The sequence below is a fragment of the Schistocerca cancellata genome, chromosome 2, assembly GCF_023864275.1.
Source record: "Schistocerca cancellata isolate TAMUIC-IGC-003103 chromosome 2, iqSchCanc2.1, whole genome shotgun sequence".
Taxonomy (NCBI): domain Eukaryota; kingdom Metazoa; phylum Arthropoda; class Insecta; order Orthoptera; family Acrididae; genus Schistocerca; species Schistocerca cancellata.
The window spans coordinates 190,334,870-190,357,138 of NC_064627.1; the positions used below are offsets into that span (position 1 = coordinate 190,334,870).

The 22,269-nt window shown below is 42.0% G+C and overlaps 1 protein-coding gene across 1 annotated transcript in view; it reads left to right on the plus strand.

Moving 5' to 3' along the window:
• The window catches only part of LOC126152362 (uncharacterized transporter slc-17.2-like), a 426,481-nt gene that overhangs the window by 115,271 nt on the left and 288,941 nt on the right, over positions 1-22,269 (plus strand). Inside the window, exon 2 of the mRNA XM_049916002.1 lies at positions 6,555-6,639. Coding sequence (XP_049771959.1) covers positions 6,555-6,639 — 85 coding nt within the window. The remainder of the gene's footprint in view (positions 1-6,554; positions 6,640-22,269) is intronic.

Here is a 22,269-nt window from a genome sequence, read left to right on the forward strand (position 1 = left end):
GCCATCGAGCAGTCGGTGTAAATCACTTCATGGCGTTGGTACATGTGAAGAATCGAGAGGAAGTGGCAGTGGTGAACCGCGGGGTCAATTGAGCCCTTAGGGTCATGTGAAAGGTCCAGGCGAAGCCGCGACCTAGGTTTACACCATGGAGATGTACATGAATGGACCTCCAGTATAGGTGGTAAAGGCAAGGACTCCAGTTCGGAAAGAAGGGACCGTACACGAACTGCAATTGGAAGCCCTGACCTGGGCCGCCGATGAGGGAGATGAACCGCCGTGGGTGGGAAAAGAAGACGGTAAATCGGATGTTCAGGAGAACTACGAACGTGTGAAAGGTAACTGGCCAGCAGTTGTGCACGCCTAACCTGTAATGGAGGGACTCCGGCCTCCGCCAGGACGCTGGTTACCCGACTCGTCCTAAAAGCTCCCGTCGCTAGCTGGCCGCCACAGTGGTGCACTGCGTAGAGTAAACGCACCGCTGAGGGCGCCGCCGAAGCATAAACAAGACTCCCATAGTCAAGACGGGATTGAACAGAGGCTCTGTAGAGCTGCAACGTCGTAGAGCGATCTGCACCTCAGTTGGTGTTTCTCAGGCAGCGGAGGCATCAATGTGCTGTCTCACACAAGCCTGCGAACCTGAGAGGAGTTCACAAAACTTCATTGGATTGTTCTTCCTCAACCAACCTGCAGCCTGTCTCTACCACCTCCTGGCTTCCATCCGTTTGGCCCAAGGAAGGACGCAATCCGCGGGAAGCAGTACGTGAATGATGGGGAGTATATTGGTGCAGCAAGACACGGGCTCCGACCTCGACCAGTACAGTGATAACAGGCATACACCCCCTTCCAGGAAGATGGAGTAAGACCGTCGCATTGAACGGAGATTACGTTCAAAAATAGGATTTTATAGCCGAAAGAGTGGGGTATAATATGGAGTATTGGAATCCTTAAAAAAGCCAACCTTAAAAAAGGTATTGCATTACCTATTGAACGCCCCTCGTATGTAACAAAAATATTTTTTAATTTTCTTTATTAATATTTTTTACTTCGTTTTCTAGACAGATACTTGGCAGGAACGTGCCCGTCTGAGGTCCAGCGGGATTAACAATTGCTTAGCCACAAATAATTCGAAAGGTATCATCATATCGAAGAAATGTCAAGCTTCTTGTCTCCTTCCGTCTATTCACCCTTTTGTTCGACCACAATGTATGTTTTGTTCTTCTCGTGTTAAGCCTTAACATGACATATGTTGCGGAGGCTGCAGAGGAAACAAGGAGAGACGATTTCGTTTTAGCACTCGATGCCCGGAAATCTTGCTCTCTGTGCGTAGCCTGTTAATGTGTGCCTCATCGTGCGTCTGAACACGCAGAACCTTTCCCATTCACTTTGGTGTTCGCTTTCGTTGCACGCTTGAAGGAACATACAATTATGCAATTATCGCTGAAAGCTGTAATTGGTAGCAACAGATGAACTACAGTGACGACCTGCGCCACCAGTGGGATTGACAGCAGGGAAACGTGAGGCCCATGCCGACCCGGATCTCGTGGTATCGGACGTATCTGCTAGATGTGAATCTTTGGCACCACAAACGGCACTTCCGCTCGCAAGACGCATTCTCGCATCTCAAAATCTTAATGAAACTTAAACAGCGTTGTGCACTGTAATTTCCAACTTAAACTTGCCCTGCAGATCCTGAGATACTCGACAATCTTGCAAGTCCCTGCACGAAAGTGTGTATTTAACTTTATTGTGCTTCCACCGTAAATGCTATCGTCTTCCTGATACCACCAAACACAGCGAACGCGAAAATTAAATGCGCAAGAAATTAGGAATTGCTGAAGCACAAAAATTACATGCAGTCATAGTCCAGCGCTCTCCTGCTCAGCTTTGAGGTACTGAAAATATTGCATTGTGGAACCACTGTAAGATGCGCAATGTACACAGTTTTAATTAGGCGACTACTTTCAGTCACACGGGCATTGTCGGTTCGGCAAAAGATTTATTATAGCCAAAGCTTACGCAGCCACAGGAGGGGCCGTGTGATCAGAACACATTCAGTAGAAGGGTTTATAAAATAAAAGCAAACCGCCTTCAGTCACAAATCGGAATTTTAATTTTTCAACGTACGATAGATTTAGAGCCTTAACGCTGATCTTCAGCTGTTTGATAAATATACAACCATTTCGTCCGGTGCATAAGAGCTTTCAAATGCTCCGCAGATAGAAGTCTAGTGCGTGTAAGTCCACAGAACGTGGAAAGTAAAGAATTAATCCAGTTCTTCTTATTCACGTGTCACGGAATGTGTTACACTCTAAAACAAAACAAAAAAGAGAAACGACACACCATGAAGGAATTATCCAGACGGGACGGAAGTTGGTAAGTGTGATGTACATGTAGAATCAAAGAAATGATTACAATTTCAGAGAAATTGGATGATTTATTAAAGAGAAAGAACTTCACGAACTGAGCAGGTCAATAACGCGTTGATCCAATTCTGGCCCCTATGGAAGTTTCTTACACTGGTTGGATGTACTCCACAGGGATGTCGTACCAAATTCTGTCCAATTGGCGCTTCAGATCGTCAAAATACCGAGCTGCTTGGAGGGCCGTACCTGTAATGTTCCAAAAGTTCCCAATTGGGGACAGATCCTGCGACCTTGCTGGCCAAGGTAGGGTTTGGCAAGCACGAAGACAAGCAGTAGAAGCTCTCGACGTTTGCGAGCGTACATTATCTTGCTGGAATGAAGCCCAAGATGCCTTGCATGAAGTGCAACAAAATGAGGCGTAGAATATCGTCTACGTACCGCTGTGCTTTTAGAGTGCAACAGATGACAACCAGAGGGGTCCTGCTATGAAATGATATGAAACCTCAGGCCATCATCTCCTGTGGTTGGCCAGTGTGGCGGGCGACAGTTAGTTGGTACCCCACCGCTGTCTAGGGCGTCCGTAGATATGTCTTCATTGGTCATAGAGGCTCATTTCAAAGAGGGACTGACGACGAAGACAATTCTACTCCAGTCAATGAGATTCCAAGGCAAAAACGTGTGTCGAGACGCCCATAACAGCTGTGACATACCAACCTGTCGACTGCCATACAGCCCGACAGTTAGGAGTGGTGGTTTGGGGATCCATTTCTTTCAGAACAGGATCCCTTTGGTTGTCATCCGCGGCATCCCTACACCAAAGCGGTACGTCGACGATATTCTCCGCCGCGGCTTGTTGCCCTTCGTGACAAACCACCCTGGACTTACATTTCAGCAAGATAATGCCTGCCTACACAGGGCGAGAGCTGGCTGACCGGGTGCTAGTCAGACCTTACCTTGACCAGCAAAGCCGTCGTATCCCTACCCCAGTGAGAACGTTTGGAGCGTTATGGGCAGGACCCTACAACAACTTGGGGATTTTAACGATCGAACTCGCCAGTTGGGTAGAATTGGACATAGTATCCATCAGGAGGACATCTGACAGCTCCATCAATTAATGTCAAGCTGAATAACTGCTTGCGTAAGCCCAGTGGTGGATCAAAACCTTATTGACTTGCTCAGTTTGTGAAGCTCTTTCTCTTGACTAAATCATCCAATTTTTGTGAAACAGAAATCGTTTGTTTGTACGTATATGTAGATGACATCTGTGGATTTCCGTCCCATTTGGATAGTTCATTCGTGATGAGTTTTTTTGGTCTTAGAGTGGATTCAAAAGACACTTTAACCATATTTAACCACTTTGGTATTGTCTAGCAAACAAATGAAGCAGAATGCTTATCTGGTGCCACAGCAACCAACACCGTTTGGTTTAGGCCTATATTATAAGAAAGATGCCGTTATGATACGTTGGTTTACAGAGGAGCTGAAGTGGAATGACATCTTGAAACGGCTGCTCACCTTTAAATTATCTAGCAGTTGTTTGATAAGAGCATGCAAGCCATCTGACGATGAATTTGTAAATTCTATGAAATTAAAGGCTCTTTTTGAGTAGAGTAGGCTAAACCCAAATTTCGTCTGGCTGGTTAGAAATAAGGTCACATAACAGTCTCGGTTCTCCAATAATGTCATTATTTACCATTATTTACCAACAAAGAATGCAAGCATAGCGCTTGCCATGCCCATATGTGTGAGAAATGTGTCCCGAAAATTTCCCCTTACTATTTGTTTTACCCTGTATAATACGACCATTTTAGTTAATTAAAAGCCAAATTGGTACCCCTTAACAGGTTTATTTTAAAAGCAGCCTTTTCCTTGCGGGTTCACCACGCATACGTGTCACATTTCATATAATTATATATATTTCACATCTATTTAACACATTTCGCACATAAATACTAAAAGGTCGTTTTCGAACATTATTACAAGTCGCATCTTGTTATCTCCACTCGTAAGAGTACTATGGGTATCTTACTCCCACATTGTTTTTATTCATATAATGTGTCATGTATGTACGAAATTTGGTTCATACGTTTCAGAGTTATACTTTCATGTCATCTCTTTTTCTCCCCCCACCTACGTCCATAGGGGTGGTAGGGGAGTCTATCACAGTAATGTTTTTCCAGATGGCAAGTGACATGAGTGCTAAGTTCGATAGAAACTGCTTCAGACATGGCAGAGATATGTTGTTATGGTACTGTCTTTGCAGTCCCACTTTCTACCAATGGGGCTAAAACGTCATTGAGGCTATCACCAACGTACCTAGTGCCCCCACGTACATACATTGGTTTCTATAAACATATAGATGAATAATGCAACACGTTTTGGGTTTATCACCATATCTTTAGGGGATTTTATGATGACAGGAATGGAGTTGACTACCTTCTTTGAATATAGAGTTGAATTACTGACCAAAATAGGTGTGTACCGTATATATACTATATATATTACGCTTAGCTGTACCCACAACTGTAAGTGTGGCTGAAGCCTAGCTGTCGTTCTTGATGAGAATGGTATTGTGTTCGTAATCCATATACGGATGAGAGACAAGTCTATGATCACTGTAATGTATCTGACATCATTTACAAGTCATTGATGCTAGAATGAGGGAAATGTAGTTCTCATTCTTTCATCCATCTTATACTAGCGAACCCAGCAATATTTTGCAGTTGCTAGATATGTATGGGAATTGGATAATGTCCTAACCTTATTCTACTCCCTCTCTCTGTCCATCACATCCTACCCCTCGCTTCACCTCCTCCTCTCCCTCTCTGTCTCCATTTTCTCCCCCCCTTCTCTACACATCTACTCCTCCCTTCTCTCTGATCTTGAACACTGTCAATCGTTAATGTAAATTCAAATTCCTTAGTACTTAGTATTCTATTTATAAATGATAAACCATAATACAACTTTTCTACTTTCTGTGAAGACCGACTGAAAGGAAGAAAACAAAACATGACATTGTTATATTTACAATTTTTGTTTATATATATGCATAATGAGAAAGAATGTGTATGTGAGAAACAATATGTCTAATGGTTTAAATGTCCTTGGTTTTCTTTCTCACCGTCGATATTACCAGAAAACTTAAATATTGTTGTTTAAAAAAATATATTACCATGTCTACACAAATGTTTATTAGAGTGTACTGTAAAAATTTGAAGTAAAATGGTCACGAACTTTTCGAGTTCTCGCTAACAACGTTCCCTATTATACATTATGTATACACTTACATATTACATATATTAAAAACATATAGCGTATGTCCATCCGAACGCTTGTTAGAGTAACGTGTAAAAATTTGAAGTAAATCAATCAAGAACTTTTTGCGATTTTTGATAACAACGTTTCCCCTTTATCTATTACACATATTATATATATATTTAAAAATATATAGCCTATGTCCATACGAATGTCTATTAGAGTGTGCAGTAAAAATTGGAAGTAAATTGGTTAAGAACATTTTTTCCAGAATTTTGCTAACTACGTTTTCCTATATATATATCAGAAATATACAGCCTTTGTCCAACCTAACGTTTATTAGAGTAGCGTGTAAAAATTTGAAGAAAATCTGTCTGGACACATTCGAGATTCTATTTATAACTGTGAAGTCAAACACCAATTTTTATTGATGCAGCATTAAAAATGCTTTAGTAGTTCTTTAGTAATGATTTAATTTGAAGTAAATGTGTCAAGCACTTTTAGAGATTTTTCTGTAACAACATTTCTCCTTTCTATATTTAATATATATTTATATATTAAAAGACAGGGGCCGGCCTATGTGGCCGAGAGGTTCTAGGCGCTGCAGTCTGGAACCGCGCAACCGCTACGGTCGCAGGTTCGAAACCTGCCTTGGGCATGGATGTGTGTGATGTCCTTAGGTTAGTTAGGTTTCAGTAGTTCTAAGTTCTAGGGGACTGGTGACATCAACTGTTAAGTCCCATAGTGCTCCGAGCCATTTGAAACCGTTTTTTGAAAAGACAGGGCCCCAGCAGTTATGTCAAACACGCGCGTATTCGAACGCAACATCGTGTCAAAATTTCAAAGTAATCGCAGGAGAATTGGCATGGATTTAATATTTTGAACAAAACAACGTTTACAGTTTTATTTACGTGGATTTTGGCATGTGTGTTTCAGGGCGCTGTGTGGCCTTCCCTACACGCCCTAGGAGCTGCCTGGTACCCTCCACTTCAGCGCACCGGATACATCGCTCTTTATTCCAGTGAGTTCCAATAGCTGTCGCATACTTACTTTTCCTATTTTCGCTCACTAACGTATTGTACCATCATAGTCCAATACTGTTCTACATATCTAATCTTACAACTTATGTTTACATCATGTAGTTCCACTCCAGGTTATTATATTTACACTGCGGAGTTAATATTTCTTTCAGCGTTCTGGTCTGAGTAAGTTGTTCGGACCTATCCGTATTTGGTTGATTTACAATGTGTCCACTTGACCATAAGTAACAGACAGATAATAGAAAACATGTACACTGTTTCTTACAACAAAATACAGCCTATGTTGAAATAAATGTTTATTAGAGTGTCCTGTATAGAACTGAAGTGAATTGATCAAGAACTTTTCAAGATATTTGCTAACAACGGGAGGACTCTTCACTGAGAAAAATGATTTGTTCCACAGAAGCGTATTGCAAGGATAACAAATCATGCACACTCTAGAACAAGGACTGGTAATCCTACAGGTATTTCTCTGCCTGGCGATCTGTCGTTCAAAACAGCCACCTTCTTTGTACGAGAACCACGCTTGACACTGAAGACAGTAGAGAAAATTGTAAATCTTTCTTTGTCAATTTTTGTTACATTCACCATTAGCCGAAACGTAGCACCATCAGATCCTCACCTGTCGTGTCCTGAGACTTGTCATCAGGGAGGTCATTTTCAAAATGACGACAGACTTTGCAGCCATTGCTGAGACAGCAGGATAAGCCTTAGGAATAGGAGGCATTGTATAACGGCGGAAAAAATTATGAGCCGTGATTTTTATTTGAATGTGTGATGTATTTGGAGTTCTAGAGCTCATGTTCAGGCGCTTAGGCATCAATTTACATTATATTTTAAAAACATCCTTTTAAGCGTTATATTGGTATATTACAAGGCCGTACACTGTGCTGTAACATAGCTACAACTTTTACAAAATTAGAACAAAAAGAGAATTACTTACTGTTTCCAGGAGTTATTACGTAGTTTCTACTTACTGTATTTGAGAAAATATAAATGTACATGCATGTAAACTTTTTTAGTTTCACAGCAAATTTAAAAAAAAATGAACAAGTAAATGAAAATTTACTTGAATGCTGTGAAACTAAAAATATTTGTGTGCATTAAATATATTCACACATGCTAAGTGTAAAACTACGTCAACTCTTTTGGAAACAGACCGCACATACAATTTGCATCTACAGCTGAAAGTGGGCTTATTGCAAAATTTATAGCTATACTTTTTTATGCATGCGTACTCGAACAACACTTCAAATACCTCACGTATAGGTTCTTGTTCTGTTAACAACTGACACTCAGACGTCGCAGAAATCTTATGGTTATTGTCGATTCCAGAGATCAGAAGTGTCTGACAAAAAGGTTTTATTTTGTAGCTTGATTTTAGTTCTTCTTCCTGTATTTCAAACAAGATGTGCAAAATTTCTTTGAAAAAGTGTAGACTATTAGCATTAACTTTTATTGTTACGAGGAGGCCTTAGGAAGTGTAAGTAATGTCTATTACTTCCAAGCAACAATATTCGTTCCCTAATTAGTGAGTCTACAATTTGTAGGTTCTTATTTACAGGCTCGTTATCTTGCTCCACATATGTCTAACTAGTTCAGAAATTACTCTTCAGAGGGAACTTTTGGCATCCGCAGTGTGACACAATTTTGTAGCAGGCAGTGTTCCGCCAGATTGTGCTGAGAGTTTGGTGAGTTGCAAGATACGTTCTCCTTACCCAAAGACACCGACTGCGCTTGAGGTCGGGGACATTTGCTCCACGGGTCAATTTACAACTATTCATTCGTTTTCAAAGTTCTATATTTTCCCAAGTATTGTCACGTACAAATATGATCGATACATGAATAGAACCGTAAACTCGCCGAGTTTGCTTTGTGCCCATTACTTGGCGTAACGTGTGCAGTGCCCTGACAAAATGGAGAAAAAGCAAGAAAAGTGTTTTCGTATGTTGCAATATACGAGATGTTTATCTGTTACAACAGTGCAGCGTGCATTCAGAAGAAATTATGGAAAAGAACTGCCATGTAAACAAGCATTGTGTGTTAGTTTTGGCAATTTAGGGAGTCTTGTTGTCTCTGTAAATAGAAGAATCCCGGTGGACCAAGTATACCAGAACAATCGTGTAGAGCGTGAGGTATAGTTTCGAACACAGTCCAAAAATATCAACGGTCCGCGCAAGCAATGAACGTGGAATATCGCAGCGAACTGATGGGAAGATTTTGCGTCGTCAGTTACATTTCAAACCGTACCGTGTGCATCTCGTGCAATAATTAAAACCGGAAGACTGGAGCCGCTGCCTTCACTTTTGTATCATAATGCAGGAAGCACATGAGGATAACATTTCGCCTCTAAGCTGATACTTAACGGCGAAGCAACCTTCCTTTTAACTGGAAAGGTTAATCACCGCAATATGAGTGAGCGGGCTCTGAAAATCTTCTTGAAATTGTGGCGCATGAACGATATTCTCCGAAAGTTAATGTTTCCTGTGGACTGTCACAGACGGAGCTATGTGGCACGTTTTTGTCCTATGAGAAGACTGTGACCTGTTCCTTTTACTCTGATACGTTGCAGTTTTGCAGTTGTGATTGTTTCCAGAAATGACTGCTGATTCCGAGAATTTCACCAGTCAATGAAACAGGCCATCCCCTCATTGGAACACTGATGTTCATCGCTACCTAAACGACAGACTTCTGCATCGCTGGATTGGGCGCAGTGATGACAATGATGTAGCTCTATTCCCATGGTCCCCCCCCCTGCCCCCTCCCCGACCGTCTCCAGGTCGGTTGGCTTAAAGCCTTCTGACCTTTTCCTTTCGGTGTAAAATAAGGACCGTCTTTATGTACCGGCATTGCCAAGAATACTAAAACGCTTCAGAGAAAGCATCAATGCTGCTGTCATGACCGCTGACAGTATGTTACTACGTAAGGCATGGAACAAACCTGACTACAGCTTGGATGTGTGTCGTATGATCTGAGGCACACTCACAGAACATTTGCAGAGAGCAAAACGCTAATGTGGTGCGTTTACGGTTCTATCGATGCATCGGCGATATTTGAACTATAATACTTTGGAAAATATAGAGCTTTGAAAACAAATGAATCATTTATACTGTAAGGTGTCAGGCAAATCCAACACCTTCCATGAAAACCCTGACATGATAAGCAAATCCAGCAGTATGTCACATAGCTCCGAATAAATCGTGACATTAAATTAACCAAACTAATACGATCAACGAGTGAGCAAATGGAATACCACAGACTAACACAAGAATGCCTAAATACATGTCATACCTTCCCACCGTGAAACAGATGCAGTTCCGAGTGGAGGAACGAGAACAGAAGCCGAGAGCAGAACCGTGTTAAGCTAGAAGGCCCTACAATAAGGGACGGACACCCACGTCACCAGCCGACTGCCAAGATCACCCCCAGTCCATGTTAAAAGATAGAGCCCTCCAGAAGAACAGTATAGATCTTACGATAACACTAAAAGGGCCACACTAGCTGCAAGTTTTAGCGTGAGACTTTTTCGCGTCTCTGTTACGTTGCAAACGTTAAAAACATTGCCCCACCACGAAAAGTATAACGTTTCTCATTGGATAGACAGAATTTTTGTAGGTGGAGCTTAAGGTTAACATTGAGACCCTGATTGGTCAGATGAAAACACAGCCAGATAGTTTTTTTTTTTAAACCAACTTCGGTAAATTGTAGTAAGGAGAAGTTAGGAGAGAGTTGCTTCCGAGACAGCGAGCTGTATGGAGCAGCGCCGCCCGCCACCCCCTGACGCTGCCTAACCAACGACAAGGTAATGAACGCAAGCGATGCCGCATAACAGCACATAAAGCTTCACTCAGAACTGTAGAAGTCTCATCTGTTACACCCCCTTTTTGCGTAATACTAGTGTCGATCGTCAATTAAACTTCGTGGTATTCACATTTGCTATTAGAAGTTAAAATCTGAAACGTGATGATTTTTCTGTTATATAATTATTGAGAAGCCACATCAGCCACTGTAATTTACGACAAGTTAGATAAGTAATAAAAGATAATTGAGGGTCACTGTAGACCGTTTTGGTAGTTTTCACTTTTGTGAAACTTCATTTAAACCTAGATTATAGATGTGATATGGCATAGGTCATCCTTCGATCCATTGTAGAACTTGGAAACCCATTCAGGGAATATTCGTTCACATTTTTGTTGAACGCAGTTGGTTTTTATCATCCTGTATTGAATTATTTCCTTTTATCAATAGTGCAAGTTATAAAGAATGTTTTGTGAGTAGAATAAAATTTCCAATGGTAAACTTAACTGCTTTTTCGACGTTATTTTACCAGCTAACTAAAAATAGGAAAGCCTTGAACCCCTTCCACTAAATTTAGTTAGTATTAAGATTCTTTTACAGGTGGTGCAGTGGAGCTTACGCTGAAATCATTAAGTATTTGATTATATCATCGCTAGTCTCACTGAACTCTTCATATCATGTGTGGTCTGGCGTCTCCTTACCAGCAACAGGTCCCAGGATCAAACTACTCAGTTCCCTAAAAAACACGCTCAGAGCGTCGTTGCGCGAAAGTGGTAGGGAGACACGACTTAGAACAAACAGACACCACGCAGAATGTTAGAATACATTGAAGCGCCAAAGAAACTGGTATAGGCATGCGTATTCAAATACAGGGATATGTAAACAGGCAGAATACGGCGCTGCGGTCGGCAACACCTGTATAAGACAACAAGTGTCTGTCGCAGTTGTTAGATCGTTTACAACTGCTACAATGACAGGCTATCAAGACTTAAGTGAGTTTGAACGTAGTGTTATAGTCGGCGCACGAGCGATGGGACATAGCATCTACAACGTAGCGATGAAGTGTTGATTTCCCATACGACCATTTCACGATTGTACAGTGAAGATCAGGAATCTGGTAAAACATCAAATCTCCGACATCGCTGCCGCTGGAGAAAGATCCTGTCAATGTGACAGAAGTGCAAGCATTCCGACAATTGCTGCAGATTTCAATGCTGATCCATCAACAAGTGTCAGCGTGCGAACCATTCAACGAAACGTTGTCGATATGGGCTTTCGGAGCCAAAGGCTCACTCGTGTACCGACTGCACGACACAAAGCTCGCCTGGGCCCATCAACACAGACGTTGGACTGTTGATGACTGAAAACACGTTCCCTGGTCGGACGAGTCTCGTTTCAAATTGTATCGAGCGGGTGGACGTGTACAGGTATGGAGACAACGTTATGAATCCACGGACTCTGCGTGTAAGCAGGGGTCTGTTCAAGCTGGTGGAGGCTCTGTAATGGCGTAGGACGTGTGTTGTTGGAGTGATATGGGACCCCTGATACGTCTGGATACGATTCTGGCAGATACATGTACGTAGGCATCCCGTCTGATCACCTGGTTCCATGCGTGCCGTTTGTGCAATCCCACAGACTTGGGCGATTCCAGCAGTACAATGCGACACCCGACACGTCCAGAATTGCTACAGAGTGACTCCAGGAGCAGTCTTCTGAGTTGAAACACTTCCGCTGGCCACCAGACTCCCCAGACATGAACATTATTGAGCATATCTGGGGTACTTTGCAACGTTCTCTTCAGAATAGATTCCCCCCCCCCCCCCCCGCGTATTCTTACGGATTCATGGACAGCCCTGTAGGATACGTGGAGTCAATTTGCTCCAGCACTATTTACGATATTAGTGGAGTCCTTGCCACATCGTGTTGCGACACTTCTGCGTGCTACTGGGGGCCCTACACGATATTAGGCAGTTGTACCACTTTCTTTGGCCCTTCAGTGTAGTAGCCCCGTACATTTCTGCCAACTAGAATAATATTTCATGCTGAAGTCAGAAACGGCTCGTAAACTGCTACCAAGGTTATGTGTGGCTCTGGGAAAACCGCCAAAGCTGCGCCCTCCTGCATCAATAAAACTAAAACTATCTTTCTGCTTCTTTTTTCCATGTAGATTTCGCAGGTTTTGAACTTTTTAAGTAGGTTTAATAAACTTGAAGTATTATTGAAAGTGTTACTTAAATGAACTTCAGTGATGAAAAATATTGGCCACAACAAATTAAAAGTGGCATTGTGGTAGATAAATTGCAGTTGTATAAAATTTCTAAACATATTAGAAATGAAATTAAATCTCTATCTTATTGTTCACTGCGGGTACCATACGTTGATTTTAGTGTTATGTATGAAGGTCAGATTTAATTCGCTCCACATAAATTGTAATTAACAGTAAAAGTAAAAAACCTATAATAAAGTTATGAGAAAATATCTGTAACCAACAACTGTGTTTTTATTAAATCTTGCTTTCCACATCCTTGCTTTGAGCGGAGCAAACAATTTGGTTATGTTACTGAAGTCAAGTTTAGTTGCGGTATCGCATGCTATAGGCAAGAGAGCTAAATTTGACAGTCTGCTTTCACACATATTCTGCCTTGAGCAGTTTTTTTATTGTCTTTCGTTTGCTGAATCTCCGCTTATAAGATGAAGAGAGAACAACTGTCTATGGCACACATGGGAAACCGCTGGTGGCCCGCGAGCCTGATACAAGTACTTATTTTAGCTCGCGGCCGGCTCATTACGTGACGCGACGGTAGCGTTCCTCGCGTATAAAGCCACATCTATAACCCTAGCGTATAAAGCCACATCTATAACGCCCACGACGTTAAGGATTATGGGATAACGTATCGATATGGGTGGCATCCCTTTCCCGATACGTTATGCCAAAAAAGTACGCCCCAGATCTTCAGATCTTTCGTTTTTGACATTATGTTCATTTTACCTGCACCCCATATTCAGATGATTACATTTATCTACTTCCCCCCATGAACCATGGACCTTGCCGTTGGTGGGGAGGCTTCCGTGCCTCAGCGATACAGATAACCGTACTGTAGGTGCAACCACAACGGAGGGGTTATCTGTTGAGAGGTCAGACAAATGTGTGGTTCCTGAAGAGGGGCAGCAGCCTTTTCAGTAGTTGCAAGGGCAACAGTCTGGATGATTGACTGATCTGGGCTTGTAACAATAACCAAATTGGCCTTGCTGTGCTGGTACTGGGAACGGCTGAAAGCAACGGGAAACTGCAGTCGTAATTTTTCCCCGGGGCATGCAGCTTTACTGATAGTTAAATGATGATGGTGTCCTCTTGGGTAAAATATTCCGGAGGTAAAATAGTCCCCCATTCGGATCTCCAGGCGGGGACTACTCAGGAGGACGTTGTTATCAGGAGAAAGAAAACTGGCGTTCTACGGGTCGGAAGATCCCTTAATTGGGCAGGTAGGTTAGAAAATTTAAAAACGGAAATGGATAGGTTAAAGTTAGATATAGCGGGAATTAGTGAAGTTCCGTGGCAGGAGGAACAAGACTTCTGCTTAGGTGAATACAGGATTATAAATACAAAATCAAATTGGGGTAATCCAGGAGTTGGTTTAATAATGAATAAGAAATAGGAATGCGGGTAAGCTACTACAAACAGCATAGTGAACGCATTATTGTAGCCAAGATAGATACGAAGCCCATGCCTACCACAGTAGTACAAGTTTATATGCCAACTTGCTCCGCAGATGACGAAGAGATTCATGAAATGTATGACGAGATAAAAGAAATTGTTCAGATAGTGGAGGGAGACGAAAATTTAATAGTCATGGGTGACTGGAATTCGATAGTAGGGAAAGGAAGAGAAGGAAACGTAGTAGGTGAACATGGAATAGGGGTAAGGAATGAAAGAGGAGCCGGCCGGGGTGGCTGAGCGGTTCTAGGCGCTACAGTCTGGAACCGCGCGACTGCTACGGTCGCAGGTTCGAATCCTGCCTCGGGCATGGATGTGTGTGATGTCCTTAGGTTAGTTAGGTTTAAGTAGTTCTAAGTTCTAGGGGACTTGTGACCTCAGATGTTACGTCCCATAGTGCTCAGAGCCATTTGAGCCTTTTGAACCAATGAAAGAGGAAGCCGCCTGGTAGAATTTTGCACAGAGCATAACTTAATCATAGCTAACACTTGGTCCAAGAATCATAAAAGAAGGTTGTATACATGGAAGAAGCATGGAGAAACTGGAAGGTGTTAGATAGATTATATAATGGTAAGACAGAGATTTAGGAACCAGGTTTTAAATCGTAAGACATTTTCAGGGGCAGATGTGGACTCTGACCACAATCTATTGGTTATGAACTGTAGATTAAAACTGAAGAAACTGCAAAAAAATGGGAATTTGAGGAGATGGGACCTAGATAAATTGAAAGAACGAGAGGTCGTAGAGAATTTCAGAGAGAGCATTAGGGAACGATTGACAAGAATGGGGGAAAGAAATACAGTAGATGAAGAATGGGTAGCTTTGAGAGATGAAATAGTGATGGCAGCAGAGGATCAAGTAGGTATAAAGACGAGTGCTAATAGAAATCCTTGGGTAGCAGAAGAAATATTGAATTTAATTGATGAAAGGAGAAAATACAAAAATGCAGTAAATGAAGCAGGTAAAAAGGAATACAAACGTTTAAAAAATGAGATCGAAATGAAGTGCAAAATAGCTAGAGGACAAATGTAAGGATGTAGGCGTAGATCCCTAGGGGTAAAATAGATACTGCCTACAGGAAAATTAAAGAGACCTTTGGAGAAAAAAGAATCACTTGCATGAATATCAAGAGCGCAGATGGAAGCCCAGTTCTAAGCAAAGAAGGGAAAGCAGAAACGTGGAAGGAGTATATAGAGGGTCTATACGAGGACGATGTACTTGTGGACAATATTACGGAAATGGAAGCGGAGGTAGATGAAGATGAAATAGGAGATATGATACTACGTGAAGAGTTTGACAGAGCACTGAAAGACCTAAGTCGAAACAAGGCCCCTGGAGTACACAACGTTCCATTAGAACTACTGATAGCCTTGGGAGAGCCAGTCCTGACAAAACTCTACCATCTGGTGAGCAATATGTATGAGACAGGTGGAATACCCTCAGACTTCAAGAAGAATATAATAATTCCAATCGCAAAGAAAGCAGGTGTTGACAGATGTGAAAATTACCGAACTATCAGTTTAATAAGCCACGGCTGGAAAATACTAACACGAATTCTTTACAGTCGAATGGAAAAACTAGTAGAACTCGGGGAAAATCAGTTTGGGTTCCGTAGAAATGTTGGAACACGCAAGGCAATACCGATCCTACGACTTATCTTACAAAATAGATTAAAAAAGGCAAACCTACGTTTCTAGCATTTGTAGACTTAGATAAAGCTTTTGACAATGTTGACTGGAATACTCTCTTTCAAATTCTGAAGGTGGCAGGGATACAATACAAGGAGCGAAAGGCTATTTACAATTTTTACAGAAACCAGATGGCAGTTATAAGTGTCGAGGGGAATGAAAGGGAAACAGTGGTTGGGAAGGGAATGAGACAGGGTTGTAGCCTATCCCCGATGTTATTCGATCTGTATATTGAGCAAGCAGTAAAGGAAACAAAAGAAAAATTCGGACTAGGTATTAAAATCCATGGAGAAGAAATAAAAACTTTGAGGTTCGCCGATGGCATTGTAATTCTGTCAGGGACAGCAAAGCACCTGGAAGAGCTGCTGAACGGAATGGAAAGTGTCTTGAAAGGAGGATATAAGACGAACATCAACAAAACCAAAACGAGGGTAATGGAATGTAGTCGAATTAAATCGGGTGATGCTGAGGGAATTAGATTAGGAAATGAGACACTTAAGGTAGTAAAGGAGTTCTGCTATTTGGGGAGCAAAATAACAGATGATAGTCCAAGTAGAGCGGATATAAAATGTAGACTGGCAATGGCAAGGAAAGCGTTTCTGAAGAAGAGAAATTTGTTAACATCGAGTATAGATTTAAGTGTCAGGAAGTCATTTCTGAAAGTATTTGTATGGAGTGTAGCCATGTATGGAAGTGAAACATGGACAATAAATAGTTTGGACAAGAAGAGAATAGAAGCTTCCGAAATGTGGTGCTACAGAAGAATGTTGAAGATTAGGTTGGTAGATCACATAACTAATGAGGAGGAATAGGATTGGGGAGAAGAGGAGTTTGTGGCACAACTTGACTAGAAGAAGGGATCGGTTCGTAGGACATGTCCTGAGGCAGCAAGGGATCACAAATTTAGCATTGGAGGGCAGCGTGGAGGGTAAAAATCGTAGAGGGAGACCAAGAGATGAATACAATAAGCAGATTCAGAAGGATGTAGGTTGCAGTAGGTACTGGGAGATGAAGGAGCTCGCACAGGATAGATTAGCATGGAGAGCTGCATCAAACCAGTCTCAGGACTGAAGACCACAACAGCAACAAAGTCAGCTCAGGTTTTCATAGACATCTCATCTGCTCTGCCTTACCAACAATCCCGTACAATCCGTCTGTTTTCTCGGAGCTGGTTCAAACGTTCAAATGTGTGTGAAATCCTATGGGACTTAACTGCTAAGGTCATCAGTCCCTAAGCTTACACACTACTGAACCTAAATTATCCTAAGGCAAACGCATACACCCATGCCCGAGGGAGGACTCGAACCTCCGCCGGAACTGGTGATGTGTAGTCAGACCACCTCCAGTTAAAGAATATTGGGATAGGCGATGAGCTTATTAGATAAGGAGCACTGTATCGCAGCGCCAGAGGGAATGAAACGGTCGTGTCCTTTCCAACGGAACTGTTTCAGCATTTGACTTGAGCGTTAAGATGGCATCCTGTACTTAAAATGAACTACGCGAAGGCTAAAAAAATCGACGTACATAAAATTTGTATCCCATACTACCTGTATAGGTCAACTGAAGAATAAGATACTACGACTCAAAGAAGCGACCATGTTCGAAATATGAATGTACGTACTACATGTCTACCACCTGTTTGCTCTGTCCTACCTTCCTTCCTTTCTCAATATTCGTCTTTGCTGTTAAATCCGCCGCGCGGGGTAGGCGCGCGGTCTCAGGCGCCGATCACGGCCCGTGAGGCTCCCTCCGTCAGAGGTTCGAGTCCTTCCTCGGGCTTGCAACCACGTGACCGCACAACGTGTTCGCGCTCACTACAATCTCTTTCGGCATGCCTCCCTGTCTCGTCGTCATATGCTATCGAAGTGTGCGTACAGAATTCTGAGGAAAAGAGTGGTAAGGCGAGGAAGAGGTGTGGAAGTGCAAAACTCTCGTGCACACCACAGAATGTTTCAAGAGGGGAAGAAGCCTTTAGCCGAAGTCCCAGGAGTTAGGCACGCAAACATGGGCTGCAACTTGACATAAAGGATCGTAGCGTACAGCGAATATTCCGTGCAGTACCACCCACCCAAAATTCAGATAGAGCTAAAACTGAGTGCCGACGACCTCCCAAGAAGACATTAGGATTTTGTCAGGAATTGCTGGAACCTATGAACGACAATCCGGGTCCGTGCTAAAATCTGATCATAAGCGATGAGGCCAGCTTTTATGCGTCAGGGTTTGTTAACAATCAAGCTTCAGATACTGGCCATGTTAAAATCCTGAAAGCTTCATAAAACGCACTCCACACTCAGAAAGTGACAGTGTGGTGTGGCGTATCATCGTTTGGAAACATAGCGCCTTACTTTTTTTTTTTTTGAATGGTCGTGGAAATGTTGTTACTGTGAATAAAGAGTGGAATGCTCACATGACGAACCATTCCCTAGTGGGACAGCTTGCTGATCTTTCTGTAACTGCAAATATATCCTTCCAACGGGGCCACATGCCATACCTATCGGCATTCCATTAAGGCATTATGTAACATCTTTCCTGGTAAGCTCATCTAGAAGAAAGGGGACATTCCCTGGACTTTAAGAGCCTCTGACCTTTCAGTATGTGATATCTTCCTTGTGGTCGTTTGATATTTCAGATCTTCCAGACTGACTCACTACATACCATCCAGCAACTGAAGGATCAAATTCAGGAGCAAGTTAATCGAATTTCAGCGCCAGTAGTGCAAGATGTGACGTCTAATTCCAGTAGAAGACGTGAAATGTGTGTGAAAAAAATGGTGGGCACCTGTGTCATGTCATTTCCAAGTGATGGGCATTGTAAACAGCATGCACCATTAAAGATTCTTGTCACATGGCTTTCATATCGTTGTGAATAAATTTGTATCCCTGGTGGAGGTTTCAATATCGCCTGTTTCACTGCCGAAGTATCACAGGAAAATAACTACTATTGCACGGAAGTTCTCGGTAATATGGTTTACGTGGTACCAGTGCTCTTGGTTCACGCAGCTGCCTCCTACACTTCTCGCTCAATGTTCAATAGTCGAGTTCTTGCTTCTACTTCGCTACTGTACTGTAGGACTGCAAAGGTTGGCGAGCGGGTGCTAAGCCAAATAATAAGCTACCTCATCTAAGGCTTCCGATTTTTGCCGATTTCTGTCCACTGAAGACTCGAGAGAGACGAGACAGGGGAGGAGGTAAGCAAAAAAGGTGGAGGGGATATGAATTTAACTTGCCCCTCCAGCCAGTATATGCGCTGCTCTGTATGTGCTGCTCCCGAGATGCATTTGAGAGAATCTGCTGTGTAAATAAAAAAGAAATCAAGAATAAGCCATCTATGGCTAATTAATAGTGTCACGGGAATTGTTACATGTTTTGCCTACAGTCCGGATTTTTGCCGATTTCTACGCGCTGAAGACTCGAGCGGAACGAGACAGTGGAGGACGCAAGCAAATAAGGTGAGTGAACCAATAGCACTGGTGCCACGAAAAGCATATTATCGACAACATCTGTGTAATAGTAGTCGTTTTCCAATGATACCGCACGACATCAGTCCTCTAAAGTATTTTTGAACAAATATTTCAAAAATTCTTTTAATAATGTTTGTGTATGTTAACACACTAAATTTCAAACACTCCAACGACTTGCTTGTGGCTAAAAATCGAAACGTTACTGCTTATCGACTGAGATAGCCTGTCTCATTGTGGTATTTTGTTTCCGTATTCTTTCTCGTATTAACATTAGTAGATAATTCTTGTCCACTGTGGACGTACTAGAACACTGCAACTGTTGAAACCGAAGGTGCTTTATCATGAATTAGCTGCAACCGGTCGCTTTTATAAACGTTTATGTTTCCATGATGACATTTCAAGATACCTGACAGCCTATCTTCAGACGTCTACATTGATTTATGTGTCGAGAACACTGTTTCTTTACTAACGGCATTCCAGGATTTTGCAATGTAATTTTTTAAGGCAGCTATTGTAATATGACGTAAGTAAAGAACCAATGCTCACGATATGTAGATAAATGTTGTTGTTGTTGTTGTGGTCTTCAGTCCAGAGACTGGTTTCATGCAGCTCTCCATGCTACTCTATCCTGTGCAAGTTTCTACATCTCCCAGAACCTACTCCAATCTATATCCTTCTGAATCTGTTTAATGTATTCATCTCTTGGTCTCCCTCTACGATTATTACCCTCCACTCTGCCATCCAATTCTACATTGATGATACCTTGATGCCTCAGAATATGTCCTACCAACCGATCCCTTCTTCTAGTCAAGTTGTGCCACAAATTTCTCTTCTCCCCAATTCTATTCAATACCTCCTCATTAGTTATGTGATCTACCCATCTAATCTTCAACATTCGTCTGTAGCACCACATTTCGAAAGCTTCAATTCTCTTCTTGGCTAAACTATTTATCGTCCACGTTTCACTTCCATACATGGCTAAACTCCATACAAATACTTTCAGAGACGACTTCCTGATACGTAAATCTATACTCGATGTTAACAAATTTCTCTTCTTCAGAAACGCTTTCCTTGCCATTGCCAGTCTACTTTTGATATCCTCTCTACTTCGACCATCATCAGTTATTTTGCTCCCCAAATAGCAGAACTCCTTTACTACTTCAAGCACCTCATTTCCTAATCTAATTCCCTCAGCATCATCCGATTTAATTCGACTCATTCCATTACCCTCGTAATGTATTCCATGTTAACGTTACTTCTATAATTTTTTTCTTATCCTTTATTTTTTGCACTAATGCCCAATTCATCAGTTGAGCTTATAAATTCGTATCTACAAATGAAAATCAAGAAGCAAAAACTGTCCAGAATGAAAAAATTCTTCCAAAATATCTCAGACTCACTAAGAATGAAAATAAATACCAAATGAATTGGAACGAATAAATGATTTAAATTAATACAAGCGCCAAAAATCGTACGCAATGTCTAGCCCTGTGTTTTAAAAACACGTTCATTTATATCAATTTACAATGATGACACCTCTCGATAGGAGATAACCGATTTATTATCTATGGCTCGAAAATAAAGACATTAATAAAGACAATAATAAGTAAACTATGACGTCATCGGTCAATGTTGACGGGTTCTATCCCCCCTCCAGTTGAACCCTCATTTCTAACGTAACTTGCTAATCCAGGGTTGCCAAATCGCTACTTTCACTGCCGTTCCTGTTACTTGGACGAAATGCCTTTGTAGTAATGACACTGCGGAAACAACATAGATCTGCAGTCTCGGAGAGGAAAATGATTCTTCTCGAACGCTGAAGTTGGGACCACGAGGGCTACCAGAACTCACATACCTCTTCTGGTTGCTTAAACCGTCTCTCTGTCTTTTCTTTTCGGTCGCTTTTTCCGTCCCCTCTGTGCCTGTGCTCTTGGCGAGTGCCAACCTTGCCACCTCCATGATACGTTCTGATGGCTCACAATCACACACTCTCAGTCATCTCGCAAACGGCATCTTTAGTGGTACGATTTGCTTATATTATTGTGTAGTTTCACCCACGTCACTTTCTCCTACTAATTATGATACAGGCCATAGATTGCGCCCGTTTCAAAGAAGAACCAGGAAATCCGACAGAGGTAGCCTAGTGTGTAAACCGAATGTTATCTGTATTGGAGCAACCACGGCAACGGAAGGAAGCAGAAGGCGCCCTGTGATAGCGACGACGGATGGAACGATTAAGGTTTGAGGCAGGACGCACAAGATCGCGTGTTTCTTTGAATCGAATGAGGAAGTTCCTTAAACGAGGGAAGCCACTGGAACCGCTACTCGCAAAGGTCACCGGCCGTCCGCCACAGATAAGCACCTCGTTATCTGCATGTTCTGCAACACTCGTTACTGGCCGTTCTTGTGCCACCAGAGCCACCATCCAAAGGTTGCATTACTTTCCGTCATTCTAAGTAGGGCTGTCCTCAACCCGATGGTGCTTTATTAGACACGACCCCACTGGAAGTTACAACATGTTAGAGGGTGGATCGCACACTATAATACTGAATTAGGTAGTGTACCGGATACTGCAATATTGTTTGTCGTATATCGGCTACTGCAATAGAGGTTTGCACCCTCAAATGTCAGTAGATAATATCCAGAGACGAAGAAATAATCTTCAGAATACCATGTCAGGAATTCACATATATGTAATTTTATAGCGTTCAGTCTACAATCACACGGATTGATAAAGAAAAAGAAGGTGTCTGACGAACAGTAATTACAAATATGTTTCTGACATGTACATACCTAGAGAAGCAATTTAATTGTGACTTATGATTGATTTACTTCGACAACGACATCTTGTGTAAAAATCCGAAATGTCAACCAAACTTTTAAATAATACAAATTGGTACATAATTAGACGAAACATTTAGCTTGATAAGTTGCATATTTGTAAAAACTC